The 25088-nt window shown below is 47.6% G+C and overlaps 3 protein-coding genes across 3 annotated transcripts in view; 2 read left to right on the forward strand and 1 right to left on the reverse strand.

The window, feature by feature from the left end:
• The window catches only part of ZFP28 (ZFP28 zinc finger protein), a 79139-nt gene extending 72158 nt beyond the window's left edge, over positions 1 to 6981 (forward strand). Inside the window, exon 10 of the mRNA XM_067720515.1 lies at positions 1713 to 6981. The gene's annotated coding sequence lies outside the window, so the exon portion shown is untranslated. The remainder of the gene's footprint in view (positions 1 to 1712) is intronic.
• Positions 3402 to 5939, reverse strand: LOC137215449 (zinc finger protein 436-like). The gene is made up of 5 exons (XM_067720692.1): positions 5907 to 5939; positions 5342 to 5480; positions 4385 to 4925; positions 3940 to 4324; positions 3402 to 3839 (listed from the first exon to the last, which is right to left on the reverse strand). The coding sequence occupies exons 1-5, from the start codon at positions 5937 to 5939 to the stop codon at positions 3402 to 3404; spliced, it is 1536 nt and encodes a 511-aa protein (XP_067576793.1).
• A 2606-nt stretch (positions 6982 to 9587) lies between the features above and the next one.
• Positions 9588 to 25088, forward strand: part of SMIM17 (small integral membrane protein 17) — a 30812-nt gene continuing 15311 nt past the window's right edge. Inside the window, exon 1 of the mRNA XM_067720693.1 lies at positions 9588 to 9831. Within this exon, the coding sequence (XP_067576794.1) occupies positions 9588 to 9831 (244 nt within the window). The remainder of the gene's footprint in view (positions 9832 to 25088) is intronic.

Consider the following 25088-nt stretch of genomic DNA (forward strand, 5'->3'; position numbering starts at 1 on the left):
CCTGCTCCCTCGCTTCTCTCTCAGTCTCAGACCAAAAATTCCACCCAGTCGCACTCCTTGTGGTCACTTAGGACCTACATCCCGTCCACCCCTGAGGACACAGGGCTGGTCAGAGCTGGCTGCCAGCCACCATGAGCGTTCCAGCGGCAGGTCAGGGGAGGCAGCCTGGGGGAGGTAAGTCTGACCAACACCTTAGCACCGGACCGGAAGTGGCCCAGTGTCTCCCACTGTCTATCACGCCTTTGACAGCTGCCTCCCCTCAGACCTACATGGAGGCTGGGAGGTGTCGTCCAGGGGTGTTTCCAGGACGAAGTGGAGACAACCATCCCTCAGGCTGCACCCTGAGGACCTGTCCAGGCAGATCGTGCAGTCAGGCAGGGGCATGAGACATGGTCTTTCAATAAAACGAGCACATGGAGCTTGGCAACCTTCTAGGCCCCCCAGTAGGAGCTAAGAGTAGGGGTCTCTGACGGTTTGGCCTAGCAGCCATGTCGCCACCCTCCTCCTGTGCTTCCCTCCCATCACCTCCTACTCATGAGATGGGACACTCAGCCTCGCCCTGCTAGACCTTTCCACACCTGGCCCAGTCCTCTCATCAAATGGGAAAGGACGGGGAGGAGGGGTGTGGGAGCACCCTCTTCTCTCAGGGCCACCCGGTCCCTGGTTGGTCAGGACGGGATGCAGGTAACTGAGACCTTGGACAGAGACAAGCCCTGGAGAGTTATCAGAGACCCGTGGTCACCGTCCAGTATTATTCACTGAGGGCCTGGACACAGATCCAGAAGCTGGTGATGGCCAGGAATCTCCTGGAAGTTTTGGAGTTTCAGGAGAGGTGCAAACCATTCTCTCTCAAATCACAGATTTATGACCCCCTGACATACTGGATGGGATTCTTGTGAACATAAAGTGCTTTGAGTCAAGCAGGCTTATTGTCTAATATATGCCTCATCCACACCTTAATAATATCTTATTATTTTACTATTGATAATAGTGCTCTATTATCATTAATTAATAGTAAATAATAAATACAGTGCTCTATTATCAACAGTCAAATAAAATATTAATAAGCACTATCTAGAATGCTATTATTATCCTGGTTTTTCAGCTGAGGAAACTGAGGCTCAGAGTACTAATGCTTTGCTCAAGATCTTGGAGCTGAAAGCTTTTATGTGCAATGTTTCTGTTTCCTAAACAGCATCAAATTCCCATATTTAAGAAATGCTACTTGGGCCAGGCCCAAGCAGGCCACACCAACGACATCTGGGGCAAGAAACAGATTGGACACCTGGTCTGCAGCCCCTGCAGAGTGGAGGAGTGATCAAGTGGGTTCTGGGGTCAGGGGATCCTGGGCTCAACCACTGGTACTGCCACTCACCCAGTGGTCAACCTGAGCTTGCTCGGTGCCTCCTTGTCTGTTCAGTGGAGGTGATGCCTGACCTCCCACACAGGGTGGAGGTGATGGTGAGGTCACAGAGCTGGGTCAGCATGGACGAAATGCAGCAACAAACCCCAAAGACCTGGGGCCTAATTCCTTGCAGCCGATCGTAGGAGGATCTCCACAGGGTGACTCGGGGGTCCAAACTCCCTCTACCACATTCAGCTCACTGCTTCTGGAAACACCCTGGGGTCAGCATCCAGGGGGCGGATGGGGGAAGGGCAGGTGGCAAAGGCCCAACCTTTTCTGGACACATCCCTCTCCTCACCTTCCACAGGGAGGAGTGGTCCATGCCCCTTCCTGGATGCAAGTGGGAAATGCGGTCTCTGGCAGGACAGCTGCGTCCCAGGACGAACTCTGCACCAGGAAGGAAGAAAAGTGAGGAGTGTGGGGGGTTACTGTCTCCCCCTGCCACCCAAAATGCAAGGTGGGTGCTCATGCTTTCCAGTAACATGTAGACAGCAGCTACAGTTGCAAAAGGCTAAGTTTCTAGCCATTTAAGGATGTTATAGATTGCATGTGTTCTCCCCAAATTCATATATTGAAATCCTAACACCCAGTAACTTCAAAATGTGACTGGATTTGGAGATAGGGCCTTTAAAGGGATAATTAGGGTTCTGTGAGGTCATATGAGTGGGCCCTAATCCAATGACTGGTGTCCTAAGAAGAGAGAGAGAGATGCCAGGCCGCACACGGGCAGAGGGACAGCCACGTGAAGAGGCCACAGGAGGGCCGCCATCTGCAAGCCAAGGAGAGAGGCCTTAGGAGAAATTAACCCTGCTCACACCCTGATCCCGGACGGTGAGAAAATAGATTTCTGCCATTCAAGCCCACTGCCCTGTCTGTGGTCTTTTGCCATGGCAGCCGGAGCAAACGAATACAGTGAGTGAGCTACAACAAGCTCCCACTGGACAAACCTTTCTGGCAGAGACACCAGATCCTGCAGTGAATAAGCAGCCATTTAACGGAGAATCACGTTTATTCCCGGTAAAGTGCCAGGTACGCAGGTGATGTTCAGCACCAAGGACAGCAGCTGGTCTGAGCCACAGTAAGGGCTTCCCTGGTGGCCCAGTGGTTAAGAATCCGCCTGCCAATGCAGGGGACACAGGTTCGAGCCCTGGTCCGGGAAGATCCCACATGCCGTGGAGCAGCTAAGTCCATGTGCCACAACTACTGAGCCTGCACTCTAGAGCCCGCGAACCACAGCCATTGAGCCCACGTGCCACAACTACTGAAGCCCGCACGCCTAGAGCCCATGCTCCGCAACAAGAAAAGCCACCACAATGAGAAGCCCGTGCACCAAAACAAAGAGTAGCCACCCCTCGCTGCAACTAGAGAGAGCCCACGTGCAGCAACAAAGACCCAATGCAGCCAAAAATAAATAAATAAATATATATTTAAAAAGGCCTAGAGGGAAATGAAAGAACGGAGCCAGCCAGTCTCCTCCACTTAGTCCCAGGAGCCCACCTGAGGGAACCACCAAGAGGGACCATGAGACCAAACGGGTTTTGCCAGCCTGTGCTGAGGAAGGGTGTGGAATTCCACAAATAACTGTTGGTTGATGGCAGGGGTTGGCCAGCATTTTCTGCAAAAGGCCAGAGACTGTGTATTCTTTGCAAGCCACAAAAGCTCTCTCTGTGTCATATTCTTTTCGCTTTATTTTACAACCCTTCACTTTATTTTACAGTGTGAAAGCCATTCTTACCTTGGGGGCCATGTGAAAGCAGGTCTGGCCCCCGGGCTGCGGTTTGCCAACCCCTGCCTGATCTAATCTCTCCCCTGGTAACAGGGATAATTTTTGGAGTCTGGTGCAACATGAAAATATGGGGCCCTCTGTCCAGAGGTTATTAAGCATTTCAAAATGGTGACTGCAGAGCGTGAGACCGAGCGTGGGCCAGGCCCTGTGTGGTTGCACAGGTCGCACACTGCTGAAGTACGGCAGCTGTCGCCTGTCCTGAGGGAATTCTCAGGAATGTGTCACAAGCCCCAAGGGCATCTCTTGACGTCCCTGAGTTAATTCTAAAGTGATGACGGGAGGAGGCTGAAACTTGGCCACCATCTCAGGCCTCACCTGTGACAGGTTATCTGGGAGAGTGGGCAGAAGGCTGGGCTCCCTGGCGGGCACCCCCGCAGCAGCGTGGGTCTTCTTGTGGCAGGTGAGGTTCCCGATGCACCTGAAGGCCTTGCCACACACCTTGCACTCATAGGGCCACTCCCTGGTGGGGATCCTCCGGTGCGCCGTCAGCATGGGCTGGTGCCAGAAGTCTTTCCCACACTGCCCGCACTGGTAGGGCTTCTCCCCTGTGTGGATTCGGCCGTGCTGGACCAGGGTGGACTTCCGCACGAAGGCCTTGCTGCACACGCCACACTGGAAGGGCCTCTCGTCACTGTGGATGGCCTGATGCTAGAGTAGGAAGGACACCTTCTGGAAGCTTCTCCCGCATTCGCCGCAGCGGTAAGGGCTTCTCGCCCGTGTGGATCTGCAGGTGAATGGAGAGGTGCGCCTTCTGGCTGAAGGTCTTGCCACACTCCGTGCACTCAAAGGGTCTCTCTCCGGTATGGGTCCGCCGGTGCACGGTGAGGTAGCCCTTCTGGCTGTAGGATCTCCCGCAGGCTTTGCAGTGGAAAGGCTTCTCGCCCGTGTGGTTGCACCAGTACACCACGAGCTGCGCCTTCTGGCTGAAGGCCTTGCCGCACTCGTAGCACTTGAACGGCCGCTCGCCCGTGTGCGTGCGGTGGTTGTTGACCCGCTCGGATTTCTTGCGGAAGGCCTTCCCGCACACCCTGCACGGGTGGGGCCTGTCGCCTCTGGCGGCCCACTGGTGCCCGAGGAGGGAGGAGCGCTTGGTGAAGCGCTTACCGCACAGGTCACACACGAAGGGCTTCTCCCTGGTGTGGATGCGCTGGTGGTCCACCAGGTTGGTGATGAGGGTGAAGGCCTTGCCTCACTCGCCGCACTTGTAGGGCCGCTCGCCGGTGTGTGTGCGCCAGTGCCCGAGCAGCTGCTTGTTCTGCACGAAGGCGCGGCCGCATTCGGCACACCGGTAGGGCCACTCGTCCATGTGGATGCGCCGGTGCACTGTGAGGTTGGCAAGCTGGCAGAAGGCCTTGCTGCCCTCGGCGCACGTGAACGGCTTCTCGCCGGTGTGGACGCGCCGGTGCACCGTGAGCGTGGCTTTCCTGCGGGAGCGTCTCCCACACTCGCCCCACGCGAAGGGTTTGTCCAGGGCGTGCACGCGCTGGTGCTGCGGCAGCTCGGTGCAGTGTGCAGAGGCCTCCCCGCACTCCTGGCACACAGGACTTCTCAGTGACGGCAGGGGCTCTCCCAGTTGGCATTCCGCGGGCCGCACTTGTGGGGTCCTCTCCCTCCTGGAATTCCTGGCTGGGGGTCTCCTGGCTGATGCTCTGAAGGGGCCCTTCCTGAAGCTGTCCCGGCCTCTCCTGATGCACAGCCCCAGGGGCAGCCACCTCCCAGATCTTCCAGGTCCAGCTCAGGGGATACTCCTGCAGAGACAGCTTCCACTGGGCCATTCCTCTCCAGTCTCCATTTCTGAAAGAGACAGAAAACACGAATGTCACCCACGTCACCTACTCCCAGAGCTGGAAGGGGTGAGGGCTGGGGGCTGGGAAAGCAAAGAGAAGCCTCCTCAAGTACTTGCCAAGGGCTCTAGAATGAGGTCTAGTGTGTGTGTGCAGTGGACAGAATATATGTGCCCCCCCCCCGCAAATTCATATGTGGAAATCCTAATCCCCAGGTGATGGCATTAGGTGGTTGGGAGGTGATTAGGTCATAAAGGCAGAGTACTCACAAATGGGATTAATGAGATCTCTCTCACCCCTTCCTCCTTGTGAGGACACAGCGAGAAGGGGCCACCTATGAACTAGGAAAAGGGCCCTCCCCAGTACCCCCCGTTTTACCCAGGGAGCTCAAGTTCTGGAAGTTCTCAAGCATCACATCCTTGTACAGGCCCCTCTGAGCCGGCTTCAGCTGCCGCCACTCCTCCTGTGTGAAGTTCACGGCCACATCTTTGAATGTCACCAACTCCTGTGACAGCAAAGATGTCTGGTTCAACCAGGCCGGCAGGGCTGGAGGAGCCAGGGAGGTGGGGCAAGGCCCTGGCCTCAGTGGGTCCTCCCAGGGAATATCCCCCTCCCCCAGCACAGAATGGCAGTGGCACACAGTAGGTGCTCAAGAAACGTCAGCTGTCATTAGGATGACATCATTATTACAGGGCTGGGACTGGATTTGGTTTGGGGCTTCAGGGCTGTGTGGCAGTCCCCAAGGCCATCCCAAAGTTTGATGATTCTCTATGAGGACTTGTGGGACTTGGCATAAAGTTGTATTCGTGGCCACCCTGCCCCAGGTGACAGGGCACAGGCCCCGGAGGGGGGCTCCAGCAGGGCCTCATTTGACTCGAGGCCCAACCTGAGCCACCCACGAGGAGGAGGGCAAGGAGCTGACACTACTCACCAGGGCCTTGTCAGCCGGCAGCTGGGCAGCCATCCCTCCACTGCCCACAGTGACCAGGGGATGGGTGGTGGGGTCTGGGGGCTGATGGAACTGTGGTGGAGGGAGAGAGAAGGGGGACAGTGAGAGACCAGGCCTAGCCCTGCCCCCTGGATTCACACACACACACACACACACACACACACACACACACACACACACAGCTCTTCTCATCCAGAGAAACACAGAGACACAGCACACACACACCCCATGGGCTCATGCTACCCAGACACCGCCACAGTGTGGTGGCTGGGGAAGTAGGGAGTGGGGATGTCTCTCCCAGGTGGGTTCAGACACAGGGCCACTCTGCCTAGACACCCCCATCAGGACCTGGACCTGAGATCCACCCTTAGGGCCAAGCGGCTGAGCCCCCACCACTGCCCCAGGCCCCAGCTTACACTTGGGGTCCGGCTCTGCTACCAGATGAAAAAGCCCCCAGGAACAAAGGCCCAGGGACAGAGAAATCAGTCCCCAGCTGCAGAGTGTTCATCATGCCCTTGACTGCTCCGTACTGCATCAGTTTCCTCTGGCCACCATCCCTGACCCAGCTCATGGGGCTCTGGAGAGAACCAGGGCCTCTCACCTAGGCGCTGACCAAGGCCTTGACTGCCACTCTCCTTTGACACCTGTTGCCTGGGCTGGTGAACTGTGAGACTGCAGGAGCCAGATACCTGGGTTTCAATTCTGGCTCTGCCACTTACCTGCTGTGTAGCTTTGGGCAGGTTACTCAACCTCTCTGTGCCTCAGTTTCCTCATCTAGAAAATGGGCATAAGATCCCCATCTCATGGGGTCATTATGACATTTCAACAAGTTAGTGTAAGTAACTCGTTATGAACAGTGCTTGCCATGTGGTAAGGGATATATGTTTTATTGTTGTTGTTATTTTATTATCGCCATCTATATATTCAACATTCTTCCTACTAAACTGGGCTTCCCTTTATTATGTTTTATTCCAGTACCCTACAAAGGATTTGGCTCACAACTAGCCACCCCCCACCCCCTCCTTTTTTATTATGCTCAAATACACATAAAATTTAACATTTTACCCATTTTAAAGTGTACAATTCAGTGGCATTTAGCACATTCATAATGTTGTGTAACCATTACTGCTATCTAGTTCCAAAACATTTTCATCACCTCCAAAGGGAAACCTTGCACCCATGAAGCAGTCCCTCCCCATTCCCTCCTCACCACAGGCCCTGGCAACCACCAATCTGCTTTCTGTTTCCATGGATTTGCCTGTTCTGGACATTTCATACACAAGGAATCCTACACTATGTGGCCCTTTGTGTCTGGTTTGTTTCACTGAGCTGGGTGTATTTGAGGTTCACCCATGTGGTAGCATGTATCAGGGCCTCATTCCTTTTCATGGCTGAAAAATGTTCCATTGTGTGAACATACCACGTTTTGTTATCCATTCTCTGCTAATGGACATTAGGGTTGTTTTCACATTTTGGCTGTTGTAATGCTGCCATGAGTATGCATGGTCAGGTGCAAATATACCTTGCAGATATTGTGGGTTAGGTTCCCAACCACCACAATAAGGCAAATATCGCAATAAGGAGAGTCACACAAATTTTTTGGTTTCCCAGGGCATATAAAGTTATGTCTATATTATACTGTAATCTGTTAAATGTGCAGTAGCATGATGTCTAAAAAAAATGTATGTATCTTAATTTAAAAATCCTTTATTGCTAAATAATGCTGACCATCATCTGAGCCTCAGTGAGTGGTAGTTTTTTTGCAATAGTAACACCAAAGATCACTGATCACAGATCACCGTAACAAATAATTTTTAAAAGTTTGAAGTATTTTCAGAATTGCCAAAATGTGACACAGAGACAAGAAGTGAGCAAATGCTGTTGGAAAAATGGCACCAATAGGCTTGATCAATGCAGGGTTGCCACAAGCCTTCAATTTGTAAGAAAACGCAGTATCTGCGAAACACAATAAAATGATATATCTATATTTGAGTACATAAGGTGTACACATATTCTAAATACCGTATTTATGTGCATATGAGATGTAACCACACACTAAATACCATATGTACATGCATATAAGATATATAGAAACTGATATACATGACATGTGTATAAGATATATGCACAAAATATCACATATACATGTATATGTGGTTCAACCACACACTAAATGCCACATATATATGTATATAAAATATATGTGATCTTATATCTGTGTGCTATGGTACTAAATACCATTTATACCTGTATAAATGTGTAATGTGTAATCATGCACACTAAATACTACATAGGCACGTGTGTAAGATATATGTAAACTGATTATATATATACTACAGTTCTGAATACCATATACATTGGCATATAAACTATTTACACAGAACAAATACCATATATACATATATAAGGTAAATAAACTCTAAATACCATATTCCCTGTAAATAAGGTGTATATATAAAGATATACTAAATGCTGTACATACATGTATATAATAAGGTCTATTAGTACATGCTCACATGAAATACCATAATTACATTAATACATGTAACTACACCAAATACCGTATATATGTATATACATGTACTCTAGTAAAAACTGTATTTCATTTACTCCAAGAGACCATAGGTTGAAAGAAAACATGATTTTATCTCACTAAGGAAAAAAAAAGAATCTGCCAAATAAACCACAATATACCGTCAGTGGTAAGACACATCCTAATTTTGGAGATATTAAACTATGAAAAAAAAACGGATCTTTGAATTAAGGAGTAAAGTTGAATCACTATATGTTCGGACTGAAACGACCCAGGAACACAAGCTCTAACATTCTCTGGCTGCACCCCACTGCATGGCCTGGCAGATGCCCCACCTGGAGAGCACTGTTCTGACAGAGACCAGACTCTGGATCCAGACTGCCTGGCTTCCAGTCTCGGCTCTGCCACATCCTAGTTGTGTGTTCCTGGGCAGGTCACTTAACCTCTGTTTCCTCCTGTGTAAGGTGAGGGACATAATACCCCTACTTTATAGGGTTGTGAGAATTAAGTGAGTCAATACAGATAAAGACCCCTAGAATGGTGCCGGACACGGAGCTTCCTAAGTGTGGTTATTAAGTCGCACTTAATAACCCCCTGGTGGTGATGGTGCGAGGGGGTGGGGTGGGGAGTCTTTTCGGTGCCTCAGTTATGGGGAAGTCACAGTGCGTACCGGATCAGGCTACTGCAAGGGTTTAACGAGGTGAAAGGGCGTCTCTCTCACTTCATCAGCATCAGCATCACTGGGAAAGCTTAGGAGGCCAAGGCCCCGGGGGACACACCCAGGGAATCTGGGTCGGTCTTCCCGGGAGAGGGGGCCCGAGAATCTGCATCTCTGACGACCTCCGGGCGGGCGACGCTGGCACTGCTGGAGCGGGGCACCCTCTGCGGGCCGCGGAGTGAGTATTCAGCTAAGCACTCAGCTTAGCTGACTAAGCACTGAGCACTCAGCTCAACGCCCGGCACTGAGGAAATCAACGTTCCGTGACTGCCAGCGGCGGCGGGGCCGTTACTATTACCTAAACAGTAGCGAGAACGGAGCAGATCCGGCGGATGGAGCCCCGCGGAGCACCTCGGCTACAGGTGGCGTCCTCGCACCCACTGTCCAGGCGGGGAAACTGAGGCACGCAGGGATGGGGCAGGGATTCAGAGCCTCCTCTGGGGTCCCTCCCGCGATCCAGGGTGCATGTTCCTCCCCGTCGACGAAAACCCGGCGGGGCCGCTGTGGGGTTCTGACCGCAATATGGCCAGCGAGAGCGCGGTCTGCACCTGTGCGGCTCGGCTGCTCCCGCCCCGACCCCGCGCCGCGTGAGGCCACACCCACCCCGCGCTCCCAGACTCCTCCGCGCGCCGACCGGGGTGGGCGGGGACTGAGAGGTGGGAGGAGAAGAGGGATTAGTGGGGAGGGGGGAGATGGAGAGGGGCTTGGAGAGAGTGGGAGGGGAGGGGGAAAAGGAAGGAGGGAGGAGGAGTTAGGGGAGGGATGGAGGGTGGCGGGGGAGATGGAGAGGGGCGGGGAGGAGAGTGGTACTCTTACTGGGAGAAGGGGAGGAGGATCAGGAGGGAGAAATGGGGAGGAGGGAAGACCAAAAGAGGGGCAGGAGGGGAGGGGCTTGAGAGGAGAGGGAGGGGAGGGGGGAAAGGAAGGAGAGGGAAGAGAAGAAGGAAGGGAGGGGGTTGGGAAGGAGAGCGGGGAGGGGAGGAAGATGCAGGAATGAAGAAGGGAAGAAAGGAATTGCTTCAACAATACTGAAAAAAACAACAAGAATTGATTAGGACTGGTTGGGAGACAGGTCTGCCCGGTTCAAATCCCAGCTCTGTGTCTTTGGACCCGTGTCCTAACGTTCTGAGCCTCGGTTTCCTCGTCTGTAAAGAGGTTGCAGTCACGAAACCTGCACTATAGATGGGGTTGTGTGGATGACGTGAGTTAATTAGCATAAAGTCCTTTCAAAAGGAACTGGGGCCCGCAAAACAGCGCTGTCCTACCCAACTTTATGCACAGATGCGGAAGTTCTGTGTCCGCGATGTTCAGTATGGTGGCCACTGACCACGTGTGGCTCTTGAGCACTTGGCATGTGGCCATGGAACTGAATTCTTAGTTGTACATAATTTGATAAATTAAAGTTTTCATAGTTGCTATGGCTACTGGCTACTGCGTTGGACGTTGTAGTTCTAAAGCCTTAGCTGTTTTCGTGACATATACTAAGCTTCTCGTGTTTTATAACAGTTTGATGGGGCCTCTTAAAATACCCACAGCAACCACAATAGCAACAGCACTTTGGGGGTCTTTTTTAAGTGCCAGGGATTGTCCTAAGGACTTGACGTGGATTAACTATTTGAATCTTCTCATAGTCATGAGACGTTGCCTCTCACTGGGTATAACAAGTCTTACTACTATTATCATTTGAGTGTGTACTCTGCCCTCCCCGAAACTCTTGACACACATATCATGTCATTTAACTGCAGGAGGAGAGGCTTAGGTATAATATATTTGGGAAAGGCCACAGGACGGGGTCTGCAAGATGGGAGTAGAACGTGGTTGCGTTTTGTCTTTATTTGGATCTGCGCTAGAAGGTCCTGAAGCTTGCAGAGATGGAGGAGGCAGAGCAGAATCTGCCTGCCCTGAAGCTGCAACCACCGTCCCAGGGCATGTGTGTGGTCCTAGGACTGGGGCCCTCACGCTACCTCTTCCCATAAGCTTTAAAAAAAATTTTTTTTATTGCTCCTCTTTTCCCCCCATTTCCTTTTTCCATTAAAAATTTTCTCTGGGAACCCCCTGGCGGTCCAGTGGTTAGGATTCTGCGCTTCCACTGCCAGGGTCCTGGGTTCGATTCCTGGTCAGGGAACTAAGACCAGGGGCTAAGATCCCACAAGCCAGGTGGTGCAGCCAAAAAACAAACATACAAATATATAAATAAATATATTCTCATTTTCGATATTAAAAATGGCCATGATTTTTTGCAGCTTCTGCTCTCAGGAGCTGGACTCTGTTTTCCCATTCCCTGAACATGTGCTGTCTTTGTGGGTTGTGTAAGGTCGGATCTTAACAAACGGCACCGCGAAACAGGAAAGCTTCAAGTGAGCTTTATTAGTGAGCGCTCCCGGGCGAGGTTCACTGGTGAGAGAAAGGGGGCCAGAGAAGTCGCACCCAGGGCGAGGGTTGGGCAAGATTTTATAGGGGAAGAAGGGAAAGGAGTGTGGTGAATCTGGGAGGGCGCAGGGTATTCCTTATTTGGTGGTCTTTTCGGGTATCCTGGGGGACCGTTAGTCCCGCCCCTCGAAAGGCGGGAAGGCTGGGCTGGGTTCAAAGTCCCCAGGTCAGTTCCTGGAACTGGGTGGTCTGGAATGTCTCCAGGGCAGTTTCTGGAACTGGGTGGTCCGGAAAGTTTCGGTCTGATGCAACCTGTGAATCTAATTGTGTTCCCCTGCCTCGGGCCAGTTGGCCTTACAGGTTGCTTTGACCAATACGATATGGCAGAAGTGATGCTGTAGGATTTTGGAGGTTAGACCTTCTGATTCTGACACCAGTTCCAATGTGTGTGTATTTTTCCCAAAACCACCAAGCAGTTCTCTGACACCAGCTGGGAGTTGGAGACATTATCTACCTGGAGATAGCATCAGTTAGCGATACCAATACACCTTCCCAGAATGATTTCCCTACTGGCACTCCCCCTGCCAATGTATAAGAATGTCTGTCTTAATTACTGCCTGGCCCATTATGTGGGGTGGCTGGGCTGTGCGTTCCCTAGTTTTCGGATCTTAACTACATGAAAGAAAGCCAAGGTTGGGGGTGAGCTGGTAGCAACTGCTCACTGTCCCGCAAAACGTGTCTCTACTTCTATTGTGCCAGAACCTCTAAGTTTTAGCTGCATTTCCCAGTCTCGCTTGTAGCTGGATATGGCCAGGTAACTAGGTTGTGACCAACAAGGTGCAAATGACAGCATCAGGTTATAGCTTCCGGGGTGGACTGCTGCATTCAGATTCTGGCTTTGTTGTTCCCCTGTTAAGGAATGTTGGGAAAGTGACTTAATTTCTCTGCACCTCAGTTGCCTCATCTGTACAATGGGGATAAGGATAGTATCTACCTTATAGTGTTGTAATGAAGAGCAAATGAAGTAATACAGTGAAGCAATTAGAACAGTTCTTGGCACAAAAGTGTTCTATTATGTGTCACAATTATCATTATAATAATCTTATTATCACTTCCTAAGGTTGATGTGAGGTTCAAGTGCAACCATGCTCCATGCCTATTATCAGAACAAATTTCCCTGGGGTTTATTGGTCTCCCACGACCAGGGAGAAATATTAGGAGGGAATTAAATCCATCCATCTCCCCACCCACTCACCTCCACCGGCATCATCACCCTAGGAGGCTCCATAGATTTTCCATTTCCTTCATCATAGATACTCATTTACCCAACCAATATTCTCCAATGCATGAAAATTCATAGAGGGAATTTTCCTTTTGCCGAAGTTTCTTTAAAGAGCTGCCTACAAGGAATGTGGGTGTTTATTTATGTGACCACCTGCTTTACAGAGAGAGGCAGGTGTGAAGTTGCCGTTTTTCACTGCTGAATTCAATGTATCACAGGGAGGTTGGTGTGAGCAGAAGTGTGTGGAAAGGGGGAGGAGAGAATTAGGTCAGAGCCTGAGGTTTTTTCCTTTCTTTCATCCTTAGTGGTGGAGGAGAGGCGGTTTTAAGTAGGTGAATATGTAGAATCTCTGCATCTTCTGATAATCAGGCATCTCAAGAGACAAGAGGCTTCAGGGTGAGTGGGGAGTCATTCATTCAGCGAATATCTGAGCAGCTCCTCTGTGCCAGGCACTGTTCTAGGGGCTGGGAATCCAGCAGTGAGCAAACCAAAGCCCTTTGTCATATGGAGCCACGAGCACTAAATTCTGAGCGTGATCAGAGGTAATTAGGTGGAGGGTGAAGGGGAAGCCTACTTCAGCTTGGGCAGTCGGGGAGGCCTCTCTCTAAGGAGGGGATATCTGAGCAGAGCCGCAGTTAGCAAAGACCGCTGTATGCATATCTGGAGGAAGGGTAGCCTCCTCTCACCCAGGGTTCACTGGAACCTTGCTCAGAAGACAGGAAAAATAGGCAGCACCCAAGAATCTGTCCTTAGAAACTTGGCTAAGTAGCTTAGGATTCGTCTGGGTAAGAAATGGTGAGGAAGGCTTGAATATACTGATATGGAAGGAGCTCTGGTTACAGTATTAAATGAGAAAACAAATGAACAATTGACCACAGTGTATCTTGTGTATTCTCATTTATGTTTTTAAAAAGTATATATATACATTATATACATAGTGCATATATATATACTGTACATATATAACTATGTAACTCTATATAAAGTATATATACTTATGTCTATGTAACTATATAACTATACAGCCTTATATATATACAGAGAGAGAGACAGAGAGAGAAGTATCGATAGAAGAAACGCTACTACTTCTGTACAGGTTGTTAATCTACTGAGATGCTTCTCTGAAAGTTGGTAAATAGCTGCTGGCTGAAGGCCTCTGACCCTGCTGCCTTGTCCTGTCCTACGCATCACCCAAAGGGTGCCAGGTGTTGGTGATTAAAATTCTCGGACTGACTCCTACTTCTTTACAGGCTGCTAATTTATTGAAACACCTCAGTGAGAGAGACAGGGCAGAGTGTACTTACTGTACCTCACCTGAAACTGGGACCCTCCTGTTGCCCTTCAAAAAGTAATGATGAAATCCTACAAGCCTATGGGACAGTGTAGAGAATAAGACAACTTACCTCCCATGTATTTTTTTTTTATTGACATATAGTTGATTTACAGTGTTTTGTTAGCTTCTACTGTACGGCAAAGTGATTCAGATATACATATGTATGCATTCTTTTTATGTTCTTTTCCATTATGGTGTATCCCAGGATATTGAATATAGTTCCCTGTGCTCTACAGGAGGACCTTGTTGTCTATCCATTCTCTATATAATATTTTGCATCTGTGGATCCCAAACCCCCACTCCATCCCTCCCCCATTACCTCCCATGCATCTGCAACTCAGAACTATTTGATTTTTTTAAAGTATGTGGGTACATGACTTTGATTTCAGAAAGAAGTTTTTTTTTAAAGTAATTTAATATTTTATTTATTCATTTATTTTTGGCTGTATTGGGTCTTCGTTGCTGTGCGTCGGCTTTTCTCTAGTTGCAGCGAGCAGGGGCTACTCTTCGTTGTGGTGCGCGGGCTTCTCATTGCATTGGCTTCTCTTGTGGAGCATGGGCTCTAGACGCACAGGCTTCAGTAGTTGTGGCACGCGGGCTCAGTAGTTTTGGCTCGCGGGCTCAGTAGTTGTGGTTCATGGGCTCTAGAGTGCAGGCTCGGTAGTTGTGGCGCACGGGCTTAGTTGTTCTGCGACAAGTGGGATCTTCCCGGACCAGGGCTCGAACCCGTGTCCCCTGCATTGGCAGGCGGATTCTTAACAACTGTACCACCAGGGAAGTCCCATAAAGAAGTTTTAAATCACTGTACACCTCATGTCAAAATTGTATCCCAATTCTTTATTCATTTTATCCTAATGTTTTAAAAACATACATATTTTTCCACCTTATGCCTTTATTATTTATTTAAGAGCTTATTTGATACAACACTCAAAAGGGACAGAGAATATAAGACAAAAAACAACGTTCTCCTCATCTTCCAACACCGGATTCTCTTCTGCTAACCACAATTATCAGTTTCTTTAGAAACCTTCAAGAGATACTGTACACACACATGCACACACACAGCCCTCATCTTATCCTATCAGGCCCAACAAACCAGGGAATCAAAAGGTAGGACTGTCTTTCCCATCGCTGGTGGTCTGGATCTTTGAGAGGATGATGTGGGTTTCCATGGCAATCAACTGTCTCCCAGGGATGGAAAGAAAAACAGGTTGGCTGCCCAAGGATGGATCCAGGATCCTCTCTGGGAGGAGAGGACTCTTGTGGAGAACTGACCGCCATCCCTCAGCCCCCTCCCTGGGGAATTTACAAACCCTATTTTGGGGTGAGGCTGGGAAGGGGAGGGCTGTCTCTTGTGGTGTTGAAAAGCCTTCTGAAGTAGGCTTTCTGTGGGGTGGAGTAGATTTTAGAGCCTGTGAGTTTCAGGTCTGAATCACAACTCTGCTACTTACTGGCTGTATAAGCCAGGTGATCTGGTTTAATAGGGATCAGAAGGGTGACTGCTGTGTGCTAGACAGTGGGAATTAGGGGTGGGCAAGACCATTCATAGTTCACCTCTCAGAGAGGGACTTACCTTCTTCAAATCTCTCTTTTAAACTTATTATTTTATTTTTCTTTCTTGACAGTCAACAAGTACAAACATTTTCTCTGTCAAAGATCAAGATTTCCTGCTGATCTCACTTCAGCAACCCCAGTCTCTGCTCTAGAGGTGAGTGACTGCTGTGGATTTGGGGTGCACTGGGAGTGTGCTATTACTTTTCATTTACATACATCTCTGTGCCTACAGAAGGAAATGGAATTTGTGTGTGCATATCTGCAAATGCATTGATACTGGCCTGACTTTCCTTATCTTGGCTAATATTACCCATCCCATAATAACAATGTCAAATGCATATCAGCCTCTTACTATGATATACGCACTGTTGTTATTGACTAAGTTGTCATAATTAAATCGATATGTCATATTTCATTGATGTTAAGGTGCACTTTTACTTTTTTTATTGCTAACATCTGTGACATTGAAATACAATGGTCAATGTTTGGATTTTAGGATTTTTAACTTCTTATTTGGTAAGCAGTACACGTGGAAGCAAAACTGTCACATTCACGGCGTGCCATAGTCCAGGAAGAAAAATTAATTTACACCCTGAGATTAACCAAATATAACAGGGTCATCCTATTTAGTCCTGATCCCCCGAAAACAAAAAACTTCCTGTAAACCTGGAATTTAAGCAAAATCAACTTTATCCGTGAGTTTTGCCATGCTGAAATTTGAGGGTCTGTCATGAACTTTCTGACTGTGATAATCGTTTAACAAAATTAGTGGTTTTTGGGGGGAAATTCACTGGAAGTTCAGCGACTCGAGTCCTTCAGTGAAAGGACTCAGTGCTTTCACTCCCGGGGGCCCGGATCCAATTCCTGGTTGGGAAACTAAGATTCCGCAAGATGTGCAGTGTGGAAAAAAAAAAAAAAAAAAAAAAAAAAAAAAATTAGTGGGTTTTCATCATGAACAAACAAATGTAACCTTGATAAACTCGGTAATGTCTTGTGAGCTTTTTCTTTTAAATACGTTTTGTGTTTTAAATTTGGCAAGGCTTTACATACACATCTATGCATCCATAGAAAATATCTGACATTGTTTTACGTGTTGTTGGTTTTTTCATATAAGGGATGTCACACTCCATCTGTGGCTTTGCAACGTGCTTTTTTCCCATACAATGGTGTGTCTTTGAGACCTTTCCATATCAGTCCACAAAGATCTATTTTGTTCTGTAAAATGAGGATAATAACATCACCCTATGGATAGCATTTTGTTGAGGACACGATAAGCTATCAATAAATGTTACTTGACTTATAAAGAGTCTGTCTTTAGAATGTGAACCCCATCAGTCAGACCACAGAAAAGCTCCGTGGGCACGTATTTCTCTAAGCAGACGTGGGAACTCTCTGTCATTTTATATTTCACCCTAGACACCCCAAGTGACTGGATGCTTTAAGGTTTTTGGCAACTAAGTGAGTTTTTCTCACATCAGTCATTTTACTTTTTGCCTGCAGAGTAAACTGAAGAATCTTCAGTAGTCGTTAAACAAGAAGGTCTTTGGCAACAGATTGCCCTGGGTTAAATCATGGCTGTGTGGTTTACAGTTGAATTTGGGTCTCTCTCAAGGGGTCTGAGGCTTCCAAATGATTACTGTTTGGAAATAGCCTAAGTGTCTGCTAGTTGGGGGAAGGGCCACGGTAAATAGATGCAACCACACAATGTGATTAATTTTCCCTGAAATTGTTAAAAGGGATAAAGTAAGTTCTTAGCCTTGTGGGGTGATCCTTACTGACCAGATTCCACGCTTGGTGGCACACAACCCTGCCTTCTGGGCCACCACTGACGGACTGGAGGAGGCAACATCACTTCTCCTGGCCATGACGTGGTCCCATGGCAGAGTCTTTCTCAGTAGGGATTCCATGACCTTGGAGGACTCAACCGGGCAAATCTTGGGCTGCATCCAGCCAACTGATGTGCTTAGTTCAGTTCACTCATTTTCTTTTTAATTTAGTGAGTTACCAACTTAAAATATTGGGATATCTTGTGTTTACAAACATCACCTTTCATTCATTTAACACTTCGAAAAATTCATAGACCATCTAGAAGAAGTGTTCTAGATGCTGGAGGCTTGGGGATGAAATAGAAACAGATAGTCCCTACCATCATGGAGCCTAAATTCTAGAAGTTGAGACAGACAGTAGGCAAGAAAAATATATAATGTAATGAGCTACAGCTTCTTTAGAAAATTTGGAATATCAAAACCCACTGGGCTGACAATGCCATGAGAGGACAGAAAAGTATGTAAGAGCCAGATTTCAGTGTCTCTACCTGATCAACGAGCTCAAATCAAAGCCGCAAACCTTCCTCCCCCTTGAAGAGGTGTGGAAATCATCCACTTAGGAAAAAGGTAAATGCCTCAGGCCTCCTAGGTGTCCCCTGCAGAATCCATCACACAGTGGGTGCTTTGTGAATGTCTCTTCATAGTGGTGGGAAAAGCTGTGGCTTCCCTGGTGACCAGATCTTTGGGAATGACAAACGTGTTCATTCATTCATTCATTCATCAATCCCAGAATGGTTGGATTTTACCCCAGGGACTCATTTTTTAAGATCTTACACAATTCAAAACCTACATAATTCAAGACTAATCCTGACAAAAGATGGCTGGCATGTTTATTCACCAGCTAAGATGATATGAAAATAACAAACACAGTTTACACAATTGATCATATTTGCAAGTGTGGATTTTTGAGGAATTTTTTTTAGTTTTTTTCTGAATTAAAAAATATATATATATAATTTGGTTGCACTGGATCGTAGTTGCAGCAGGCAGGCTCCTTAGTTGCAGCATGCGAACTCTTAGTTGCGGCATGCATGTGGGATCTAGTTTCCCCAGGGATCGAACCCGGGGCCCCCTGCAATGGGGATATGGAGTCTTAAACACTGCACCATCAGGGAAGTCCCGAGGCATTTTTAAATCACAAGGCTTCTTGTCATTTCAAAAAGTGCCACCCAAAGCTCATGATTTCAAATGTTTGAAATTCAGGTTGGCATGAAATATAGCCGTGATGTATTTATATAAATCTACAATAATATCCCTCTTGTAGCCCCCACATCACAACATAGAAACAAAGGGCTCGTCACTCCCCATCTCATTTCCCTGCCTCCCCCAATCCAACGTAACCAACAGCCTGAGTTCTGGCACATCTTTCGCTTGTTTTCCTATATTCAGAGATGTTTTGGAAACTTCGTGTTAATAATTCCAGTAAGATGTAGCCAGGTCCTGCAGTCCTAAGAGCCAAAGCTTCCTTTTAAAAATGACTGCAGATTTTTTTTCCCCTCATTTGCTTTCATTCTAGAGCGCTTTGTTTCCAGGCAACAGCGGGGCCTTTCCCAGGAGGGTGGATACTTTGAAAAAGTGACAGAGAGAGATGGAGGGAAGGAGGGAGGGAGGAAGAGAGAGGGAGAGAGAGTCTCCAGCTCTTGTTCCTAGAGGTTTAGTACCACGGACAGCTCAGGAGCGGCCGGTTCAGCACCACGGACAGATCCGCCTGAAGGGTTTCAGAACCGCGGACAGTACCGGGAGCCTACTTTTGTCACTGCCCCTGCTAGATGCCTGTGCTCTTTGAGCAGATTTCTGAGCCCAGTCCTAACCCTCACCCCCAGAGTCTTCGAATCCTGATATCTGAGTAATCCAGGCTCTCCTGGTGCTGACCTCAGAAACTCGGGTATCGAACACTTAACATGCCCCAAAGGGAATTTTGGATTTTTTCCACACACACACAAACATGACCCTACTTAATGCACTACAGGACACTCAGCTGGTCAGGTTCATAGCCCCAAAGTCGTCCTTGATTCCTCCCTTTCACTCTTCCCACTCCAACCATCTGTGAGGGCTCTCAGCTCCACCTCCAAAGTATTCCCTGAATCTGTCCACTGCTTTCCACACACACTGCCACCACCAAATGCAATTGTTTCTCACCTGGTGTACAACAACCTCCTAACTGATCCTCTGTACCTATAGCCCCTTCTGTATCATTCCTTACATAATAGTTTCAGTGATGCCTTGAAAATCTAAATCAGATTACATCACACCTTTCCTCTACCCTTCCATCGCTTCCCAACACACCTACGATAACATTCAAAGATGTTACTTTGGGGCTTCCCTAGTGGTGCAGTGGTTGAGAGTCCGCCTGCTGATGCAGGGGACACAGGTTCGTGCCCCGGTCCGGGAAGATCCCACATGCCGCGGAGCGGCTGGGCCCGTGAGCCATGGCCGCTGAGCCTGCGCGTCTGGAGCCTGTGCTCCACAACGGGAGAGGCCACAACAGTGAGAGGCCCGCGTACCGCAAAAAAAAAAAAAAAAAAAGATGTTACTGTGGGGGACTTCCCTTGTGGTCCAGTGGTTAAGACTCCACGCTTCCACTGCAGGGGCAACGGGTTCAGTCCCTGGCTGGGGAACTAAGATCCCACATGCCATACGGCACGGCCAAAAAAAAAAAGATTTTACTGTGGCTTTCAAGACCCTGGATGCCTCTCTGACCCTATCCCCCATCACTGCCTCCTTTGCCTGACTGCTCTGGCCACACTGGCCTCATTGTTGTCCCTCTGGACCTTTGCACATGCTGTTCTCCCTGCCACAGATTCTTGCATAACTGGCTCCTTTCCACCTTTCAGGATTTAGCTCAAAATGCCACCTCTTCAAAAAGACCACCTCCCATCGAAAGTGGCCTCACCATACGTCATGTACCTCATAGAACTAGCACAAACTATATTTTATTTTATATTTTTGGGTTTATTTGTCCGTTGTCTGTTTTCACCACTAGCAGGTAAACTTCATCAAGTCATATATCTTGATTGTCCTAGTCACCCAAGACAGCATCTGCCACGTAACAGCTGTTTCATAAGTCTTTGTTGCATGAATAAATTGTCAGCTACTCATGGAGCCCCAAAGAGATGTCAACAGCACTCAACTTCTGGTAGAACGGTGGTCATCTGTGCTGGCCCAAGGTTTGAGAGCTGTGTTGCCAATCCGCAAGATGACCCCCAAGTTTGGTGATTCACTAGGAGAGCTCACTGAACTCATCACGGCTGTGGTTTATTCCAGTGAAAGGATACAAAGCACAATCAGCAAAGGGACAAGGCTCATGAAAATAATACATCTTTACCCTTTACCACAGCCTCACGGTAATCAGAGTTTACTTCTCCACGCCCTGGCTTGCCATGAGGCTACAGCAAGAGGAAAATGTGTTATGCTACAGCAGGAAGATGAAAAACGTGGGCCAGTAATTCAATTTACCACACCAAGCAGCAGCTTCTAGCTATGATTTATTAATCCTGATTTTATTTCCTTTTTTTTTTTTGTAATGGCACATGAAACTGGCTTTCGGTTTATAAGGCTGCTCTAAACGTTCCTTTGTAAAGGTCCTTTTGAAAGGGTTTTACAAAACGAGATCATTTACAATAAAAATATTAGATAAATGACTATTTATTTATATTCAGATGTTATGTGGAAATGGAAACAGTCATAAGGTGGTATCCATTAATGCAGAGACATGGCAAACGTTGATAAAGAGATATATGAATGACGGAAGTTTGAGAAAATTGAGAGTAAGACATAGAATGAGATTCTAGACACTGTCTCCTCACTGCCTTCTTCTCTTTTAGGAAGAAATCTTCACCCAAGAAGTCATTCAGCAGCCTTCCCCAGCTCCCCAGGGCCTTGAGGGAGCTCCTCAAACTTGAGTCTCTTTTAAGAACAACCTTTAATTATCTGAACTATCAGGCCCACTTGTGGAATTTTCCCCGTGTTGAGAACCAGGTGCTTAGTAATAATGATAACATGATGACATTTCTTGAGCAGTCAATATATGTGAAGCATGTGTATTATTCACTTGATGTTCACCATAGCCTGTGAGGTAGGAACTTCATTGTCCCCATTTTACAGATAAGGAAACTGAGACCGAGTTAATTCACTTCCCAAAGTTGCACAGCTGGTTTGTGGTAGATCTGGGTCAGGAGGCGGAGCTCTCAACCCCCTGAAGGCTCCCCGACCTGGTCTCCTGCACTAAATGCCTGGTTATTATAGGAAGTAGTGAGGGGTTGGGAATTCCATGGTGGTCCAGTGGTTAGGACTTGGCTCTCTCACTGCCACGTGTTTGACCCCTGGTCTGGGAACTAAAATCCTGTAAGCCACTCGGTGCGGCAAACAAACAAACAACAAGGAAATAGTGAGGGGTGAATTAAGAGTCTTACTCTAAAATCTATCTCTCCCCTCTTCATACTGACCTATCCTTGGAATGCATGGAAACCCACCTCCTAAACAGCTAAACAAAGGAAATTTCCCCTCCCAATTATGTGACATAGATGGATACTTGTAAGAAAACCAATCTCAATTCTTTCAGTCTTGTCATGTATCCTCTGGACAAATCATTTAATTCCTTTACGCCTAGTTCCCTTCTCTGGAAAAAAACAAAACAAAACAAAACAAAAAAACCGAGGCTAATAACACCTACCACTTGGGGCTGCTGGGATTAATAAGATAATTTACATATGATGCATTTGCTCATCCTATCTGTTGGATAAATTAGTTATTTGGGCTGTTTTTCTGAGTAACCAGGATTATTCAGTTGTCTCTCCATTGGGAAAAGAAAGTTAAATCCTTACCTCACGTCATTCAAAAAAATTTCAGAAGGTTCAAGCAACTAAACATCTAAAACAATACTGTAAAGTATGAGATCTTACAGGAAAGTGTGTTTATGAGAGTAAGGTGAGGAAAAGCATTTAAAAATTGATTTCTTGGACTTTATCAAAATCCAAGACTTCAGGCACTGTGTAAGCAAAGTGAAGAGAAAAGGGACGGGCCAGGAGAAAATATCTGCCACAGGCAGAGTAACAGGCAAAGGGTCAATATCCAGAATAAAGAATTCCTGTAAATCAATAAGTAAAAGCTAAAAAAAGAAACAAATAGAATAATGCAGGGAGGGTACAAATGGGCAATTCACAGAAGGGAAGATAAATCTGGCCAACAAACATATACATTTCCTCCGTCTCGCTAGGAAATGAAATAAGACTCTAAAGGGAGACTATTTTCCCCCCATCTATGGCTTTGTCAAAAGTTTAAAATTTGGGGGCTTCCTTGGTGGCACAGTGGTTAAGCGGATGCCTGCTAATGCACAGGACACGGGTTTGAGCCTTGGTCCGGGAAGAGCCCACATGCCGTGGAGCAGCTAAGCCCGTGCACCACAACTACTGAGCCTGCGCTCCAGAGCCCGCAAGCCACAACTACTGAGCCCATGTGCCTAGAGCCCGTGCTCTGCAACAAGAGAAGCCACGGCAATGAGAAGCCCACACACCACAATGAAGTCCCCGCTTGCCACAACTAGAGAAAGCCCGTGCGTAGCAACGAAGACCCAATACAGCCAAAAAAAAAGTTTAAAATTTTGATGTAGCCTCCAGGAGAGGCGGTGGTCATTGCATTGTAAAGATGAATAAACAATAATAATAGCAGGTAATAGCTATTAAGCAGTGTATATGGGTTACTTACTTTTTATCTTCAAAGCAATACTGGCTGCTCTGTTTAATCCTCTCTGCTCAGTTGTCTTTCTCCTCCAGGAGATTGTGACCTTGCTCAACTGATCCTCAGATTCTCCATGCTCAGCACAGGCCTGGCACAAAGTTCCGGCTGAGAAATGGTTTGAAAAAAGTCATTTCCATTCGAGCACTTTATGGTGGCAAATATTCACGGGGTCTCCCGGGGTGGTGATGTGTCAGCTCAGCTTTGGAGTACGGGCAGGATGTCTAGAAGCCCACACAGAAGGGCAAGGACGAGCCAGGAAGAGGAAAAAGCCTTTTCGTTCCTTCATTCATTAGGTACTTACTGTGTATGAAAGCTCACAACGACTCTGGGAGGAAGTTGCTGTTATCATCACCACCCTCGTTTTATTTTATTTTATTTTATTTTTAAATAAATTTATATATTTATATAATTTTGGCTGCGTTGGGTCTTTGTTGCCATGTGCAGGCTTCTCATTGCGGTGGCTTCTATTGTTGCAGAGCATGGGCTGTAAGTGCGTGGGCTTCAGTAGTTGTGGCACACGGGCTCAGTAGTTGTGGTGCACGGGCTTAGTTGCTCCACGGCATGTGGGATCTTCCTGGCCCAGGGCTCGAACCTGTGTCCGCTGCATTTGGCAGGCGGATTCTTAACCACTGCACCACCAGGGAAGTCCCACCCTTCATTTTATTTTATTTTATTTTATTTTATTTTATTTTATTTTATTTATTTATTTATTATTTTTGGCCACGCCGCTGAGCTTGTGGAATCTCAGTTCCCCAACCAGGGATCGAACCTGTGCTCCCTGCAGTGAAGGCACAGAGTCCTAACCACTGGACCGCCAGGGAATTCCCGGCACCCTCATTTTACAGCTGAGCACACTGAAGCTCAGAGAGGTTAAAGTGACCTGTCAAAGTCACACAGCTAATGCGTGGCAGAGCGGAAATTCACGCCATGCACTGGCATCCACACCTTGCTCTTAACCACTCTGCTGCGATGGCTGCAATTAGCATCTTATTAACACCAGCCCTTCTTTCCCCACCTTCGAGATTACTCTCTCATTCTAGCACCCCAACTAGGACTTACCCCTCTTTTTCCTTTAAATTACCTCCCTTCTTTTCTAGCAATAATGTCCTTGAGGACCCTCTGCTAAGTGAAATAAATCGGTCACAAAAATACTGTGTGATTCTAGTTATACAAGGTGCCTACAGTAGGCAAATTCAGAGAGTCAGAAAGTAGTCTGGGGAGTTCCCTGGTAGTCCGGTGGTTAGAGCTCTGTGCTCTCCCTGCCGAGGGCCTGGGTACAATCGCTGATTGGGGAACTAAGATCCCATAAATGTGGTGGTGGCCAGGGGTTGGGGGAGGAGGAGGGGGAGGGGGGGATCCTGCATTAAATGGGGACAGAGTGTGATACACAGAGTTCTAGAGATGGATGGTGGTGATGAGTGCACAACAATGTGAATGTACACTTTAAAATGGTTAAGATGGTAAAATTTCTTGTTATGTGTACTTTACTTTTTTTTTTTTTTGGCCGTGCGACATGTGGGATGTTAGTTCACTGACCAAAGATTGAACCCGTGCTCCCTGAAGTGGAAGTGCAGCGTCTTAACCACTGGGCCACCAGGGAATTCCCTACTTATTTTTTTTTTTTTTAAGATTTTTTGACGTGGCCCAGTTTTAAAGTCTTTATTGAAGTTATTACAATATTGCTTCTGTTTTATGTTTTGATTTTTTGGCCACAAGGCATGTGGGATCTTAGCTCCCTGACCAGGGATCAAACCCACAACCCCTGCATTGGAAGGCAAAGTCTTAACCACTGGACCACCAGGGAAGTCCCTA

The sequence above is a fragment of the Pseudorca crassidens genome, chromosome 20, assembly GCF_039906515.1.
Source record: "Pseudorca crassidens isolate mPseCra1 chromosome 20, mPseCra1.hap1, whole genome shotgun sequence".
Taxonomy (NCBI): domain Eukaryota; kingdom Metazoa; phylum Chordata; class Mammalia; order Artiodactyla; family Delphinidae; genus Pseudorca; species Pseudorca crassidens.